Source organism: Pinus tabuliformis, chromosome 1_1, assembly GCF_031772625.1.
Source record: "Pinus tabuliformis cultivar Carrire ecotype Pingquan chromosome 1_1, CPIR1, whole genome shotgun sequence".
In the NCBI taxonomy this organism is placed as follows: Eukaryota; Viridiplantae; Streptophyta; class Pinopsida; order Pinales; family Pinaceae; genus Pinus; species Pinus tabuliformis.
In genome coordinates, this window is record NC_142297.1 from 412,315,778 (window position 1) to 412,321,777 (window position 6,000).

Below are 6,000 nucleotides of genomic sequence, written 5' to 3' on the forward strand. Positions count from 1 at the left end.
GGGCTTGCTGTCAACATATCATTCTATGTAGATGATATTGCTCTAATGTCCCAAAATAAAAATTACATGTAGACACAGCTCGAGTCCTTGAGACGTTTTACCTGCGCTCAAAACTATCACTTAACATAGAGAACATTAAAACAAGGACCAACTTCAGGCAGAGTGTTCCTCGAGGATCTGTACAATGAGGTAACATGTATGTCAAATTAACAAATACGTTGAAATAGATGTCTATTGTTACCAGAGGTAAAATCAATGCAGAAAGAAGCAAATATATATCTCTTCAAAACCCATATACACCTTCAACACCTTCAAAGAAGCAAATATATACACCCATATTAACTTTTTGATTAGTATGTTAAGTTTTGTTGTTGCTGCAGAAATTAGTGAGGCTGGAGCATCTTCAAACAGAAATTTAGAGAAAGCTGCATAAAATTACTACCTTGACCTTGCTGACTAGGAAAATACTGGAAACTTAATAAGAATAATCTCCACGTTACTTCTCCGTTGTAAAATTTGGAGTTTCGTCAATATCCTTTTATCAATAGAAAAAGTCAATCGACCCATATTAACTTTTTGATTTAGACGGGACCCTAAGTTAATACGGGACCCATATTAACTTTTTGATTAGTGTGTTAAGTTTTGTTGCTGGAGAAATTAGTGAGGCTGGAACATTTTCAAACAGAAATTTAGAGAGAACTGCATAAAATTACTACCTTGACCTTGCTGACTAGGAAAATACTGGAAACTTAATAAGAAATAATCTCCACGTTAAATTCTCCGTTGTAAAATTTGGAGTTTCGTCAATATCCTTTTATCAATAGAAAAAATCAATCAAGCTGAAAATATTAAATAAGGGTCTAAATCTATTTGCCCCCAATGGTGTGTTAAAAAAATAAATAAAGGGTCTGAATGCTTAGATACCACTCTTGGTTTTATTAGTAATATCTAATAGAGATCAGTCATCTAGTACGATAACTCGAAAATCAGAAACCATTTTATCTCATGATTTATAGTGTATTTAAATGCATATTAGAGGTTGGCTTCTCGTTTTGAGCTTTTCAGCTCTATTCAAAGAGGTTAGAATATCATACTGGCTGCTTATGGCATTCCTTTTTCTTTTTGGGTGATTCTTCCTGATATCGTTTTGTAGAATTTATTCTCCAGGGGAGACATGATTTATACAGAGTTAAATGAGTATGGAAGGAAATTGAATTTAGATGTAAAATCAAGTTTAGGTTTTTAGTCTTTTAGACCTCATCAAATTTCTTAGTTCTCACCAGTTTCTAAGTAAATTTAAGTGCAGACGAATTTTCCAATAATATGAAAAATCATTGTATCGCACATCTGGTCTTTTGCTTTATGCCCTTTCTGGGTATTCGTCTGTATCTCAGTTATATATAGTGATAAAGTAGCATCATTCCTCGGACTTAAGTCATCAGTTTAGGTACTCGGAATCTAAACAACAAAGGATACCATGTCTCAAGTACATTTAAAACATGTAGAATTGCGAAATATTGCCATTTGTAGGCAACACCAATTACAGGAATCTGAATATATGACACGTTTGTGTTGCTTGCAATGTTTAAGCTGCATTTTACATTCTTTGAGATGCATAAGAGAAAATAACGCCTTTTCTTTTTGACATGGTACAGGTTTTTGGTGAAAAAGCATTTGCCAAGTATGGAAGAGGTCTCATTTCGTTACATTTCACAGATCAAAACCTATCAGGTTCACATAGAAAGATGCTCAGGTTTAAGTTCGCTCTTCCATCAGCCAGCAATATGGCTGATATGACACGTTTGATTGCGATTGTACCATATTATATTGATCTTGTTGGGCGCTACAAGCTAAGCACTCAGGTTATTTGCATAATTATGTACAATGTTCAGTTGTATTTTTGTTAATGTAAATGCAGTTTGTGTTGAAATTTTGGTTTGAAAGTCACTGACTTTTTCTATTTAACCATGTGACAGGCTCGTGCCAAGGCAGATTCTGCAAGAGTAAAGGTCACTCAGGAGATATATAAAGAACAGCAGATTGCTCGACAGGAAGCAATTCAGAGAAGAAAGGAAGAGAGAAAGAAAAATGTAGAGGAGACTGACACTAAGCTAAGTGCGGAGGCAATCCGGAGGAAGGAAGAGAAGGATCGTCAGCGTCAGCTGAAGAAGTCGATGCCAAAAATAAAGATGACTCGTGTGCATTAGATTTTTTTTTGTTTTTTAACTAGCATGTGCTCCCACTACATTTATCATTAGGATAACTTTGCTTTTGTTTTCCATAATCAAAGTTGGTGGCCATCAGTGCCCACCTTAGTCATTTGGCTCACTTATAATGTACAATTATGTCACCACTCTGAAAAGGCAGGCAGGTAAGAATATGATTACCTAGCAGGTCCCATGTAACTTGGTAGAAGCTGGAATTTCTGTTTTGTTCTTTTTGGAGATCAGGATATCAATAACTAATTTCAAAGAAAGTTTCCAAAGGACTTGCTTGTGTCAAAATTTACCAGTTCAGTAGGTGCACATTTTGGCATTTTTTTGGCTTTCTGCTAAGCTAACTTGGCAATTTTTTGGTGGGATTTTTGTTTGTTTGTTTTGTAATGATCTTAACATGATCTTTATACCTCCTTGTTATCTTAATTTCATTGATTTTTTGTATTCATCTCACTGGTGTGGTCTAATCTCTTATTTTAGAGTTTCCACAATGTGGATTCGGTATAGGTAGGATTTGTCTTCTCTTCAACGAACAAAAACGCAAATCAATCATCTTTACCGCTCGTTATCTGAATTTCATTGTCTTTTTAATATACATCTGACGGGTGTGGTCTTGTTTCTTATTTTTTAGGAGTTTATTTGATAGTATTCAATAAGGTTACTCGTGTGGGTAGGATTTGTCTTCTGTTCAAATAGCAAAAATGCAAATTAATAGACTTTTACTACTCACCCCTTCTTTATGAAGGGGTTCGTTTAGAGAGTGCTCTGGGTCACTGGGAGCGAAATTGTAAGGGAACTGAAATGTTTTATAAACGGCGAAGTACAGATTTTACAAGCCATAGCCCAGGATGTTGGTACCTAGAAAGCAGGAGAGTATAAGGCATAAGGTTTGCAAAGGCAAATAAAGAAAATAAAATTGTTTAGTGCTAGTAATAGTTTTCAGTGACTCAAAATTCGTGAAAGTATCATATGACGCAACGTTGAGTAGTAGTACCCTACCTTTCGCATTCCTTGGATGGGATTGTGACGGGATTACGATCTTTAATGTAGGAGGTTCAGTGTTATAGACTACAAAAAATTATGACCAAATGCGTTTTACTGTAAGCGAAATAGTGTGAACACATATCCCTTCGATTATTCGCAAATTATCACGGTGAACGCGGGTGGGCTTTTTAATAGATTGTTGGCCGTGCAGTTTTTATTGTTATATTGCAAAACAAAGGAAAGACACAGACCAAAATGCTACAAAAAATTATGCCCAAATGCGTTTTACTGTAAGCAAAATAGTGTGGACATATATCCTTTCGATTATTCGCCAATTATCACGGTGAACAGGCCGGTGGGCTTTTAAATAGATTGTTGGCAATGCAATTTTTATTGTTATATTGGCGAGTCCAATTGTTTGAAATTTCAAGGGGGAGTTTAGACTAACGATTTGAACATATACCCCATAGATTAGTTGCCAATTATCACGGTGAACAGGCGGGTGGGCTTTTTTAAGATGATTCGCACGTTTTTTTATTGTTATATTAACGAGTCCAATTCTTTGAAATTTCAGGGGAGAGTTTGGAAGTTGTATATAATTATTTATAGCGAAAGTTACATGTTGCGTTTGATTCTTTACAGAAAATGTTAAAAGTTGTGACAGCGGATGGCACCAAATTTGATATAAAAAGTTGGAAGTCAGATTTATTATTTTTATATTAATGATTTAATAAACCTTCATAGGTATTGAAATACAATTTATATTTAAAGATATATTTTAGTGGAATTTGTTAGCGATTTTTTCAAGGTGGATTTTGTATCTGTTTTGATATTAGAATGAAGTTTAAATGTAAGGGGAGACGATAACAAATTTCTCCACAATCACATGCATTATAAATATAAAATTTTGATTGGAAAATTGTGAAATATAATTGAAATCCATAAATTGTTAATTTTTTTTATAAAAATAATTAACATCCAAAAATTGTTAATTTAGCTTCGTTGAAGTTTCTTAAAAATCTTTATAAATATAATTAAAATCCAAAAATTGTTAATTTAGCTTTGTTGAAGTTTCATTCACTTTAATTTATAGTATTCATTTTTTTTCAAAAATATATAACTTTGATTTTAAAGTATCTGTGATTTTATAGTATCTGTCTTATTTATAGTATTCATTTTTTTTCAAAAATATGTAACTTTGATTTTAAAGTATCTGTGATTTTATAGTATCTGTCTTGAGTTAGGGAGCCAAGTCATAGAGAACTAATAAAAACACACACAAACATTGCTATTTAGTTTAATAACAATATAGAGAGATGCAAGAGATGTAGAAGGGCCTTGAAACATGCTAAATTAATGCTGATACGGCATTCTGGAGCACATGGTCATTGCTATTTAGTTTAATAACAATATAGAGAGATGCAAGAGGTAGAAGGGCCTTGAAACATGCTAAATTAATGCTGATACGGCATTCTGGAGCACATGGTTAATGGTATGGACAACAATATGACTAAAGAGATGCAAGAGATGTAAAACATGGTTAATGGTTAATGGTATGGACAACAATATGACTAAAGAGATGCAAGAGATGTAAAACATGGTTAATGGTATGGACAACAATATGACTAAATACATGGTTAATGGTATGGACAACAATATGACTAAAGAGATGCAAGAGATGTAAAAGGGCCTTGAAACATGCCAAAATAATGCTGATACGACATTCTGGAGCACATGGTTAATGGAATGGATAATAATATGACTAAAGAGATACAAGAGATAGTAAAAGGGCCTTGAAACATTCCAAATTAACATTGATATGACATTTTGCAGCACATGGTTAATGGTATGGGCAACAACATGACTAAACAAAGTGCAGTCAACATGCATTTTCTGTGATCTTTGCACGCATTTAAGTGAACAAGTTACTACATGTATATGCATTGTGGGCAAAGTGGGTGGTCCTTGAATGCTTGAAGTTTGTCAACATGCAATATCTTTGAAGACCAATAATCTAGACTTGCTTTCATTCGGTAAGGCAAATCAACCATAACCCACCCATCGCAACCCGCACAGTGATCTTGGGGTAGCGTATGAGGTGCTCTATCTATAAATGCAACCACACCTTATAACCAAGCTCAAACTTTTGTGGAACCGAGGTTGTGTCACTACTTGTACTTGGCATTTGAGAGAACCCTCAGATTTTTCGAAGAACTAGCGATAAAAATGAAAAAATAAGAGAGTTTATAGGTGTGATCATCTGGTATCAGGTCAATCTCGATCGATCCAAAATACTAATTTGCTTGCTTTGGTCCAACGTTCCCATCCATCTATCTTGATAAGGACATGAGATTGATATGATTTGGAAGACCCTTCTTTTGTATTTGTTTTGTTTCTTTCATCGGCCTTCCCTTATGATGTTCTTTGGTTCTTCCCTTACTATGTGACTGCTTCTGTTGTTGTTGTTACTGCTACCTTCTCCTCATTTGCTTTCTGTTCAGGCCTCCTGGGTATGGAGGCCTACCCCTACACCAACACCAATATAACAAATAAGCTAATAGCCCATTGTGTAGGCCTCCTGGGGATGGAGGCCTCAATATATCCAAAATAGCAGAAGATAAACCCTAACTCTTTTTTTTGCCACCCCATGTCCCTGCGTAGGTTGCAACATGGGGAGGCACATGGGAGATGGGATTCTATCAACTTGTTCCGACTACTTTGACTAAAGTGAACCCTCTTCACTTAATCATATAAATTTTTCATAGAGAATTCTTTTGGCTTCTTTATATATATATATTCC

At 34.7% G+C, this 6,000-nt stretch overlaps 1 protein-coding gene across 1 annotated transcript in view; it reads left to right on the forward strand.

The window, feature by feature from the left end:
• The window catches only part of LOC149213439 (uncharacterized protein At5g49945-like), a 44,607-nt gene extending 42,119 nt beyond the window's left edge, over positions 1–2,488 (forward strand). Inside the window, exons 2-3 of the mRNA XM_089392000.1 lie at positions 1,656–1,862; positions 1,977–2,488. Of these exons, the coding sequence (XP_089248126.1) occupies positions 1,656–1,862; positions 1,977–2,207 (438 nt within the window). The 3' untranslated portion in view covers positions 2,208–2,488. The remainder of the gene's footprint in view (positions 1–1,655; positions 1,863–1,976) is intronic.
• Positions 2,489–6,000: the final 3,512 nt, after the last annotated feature.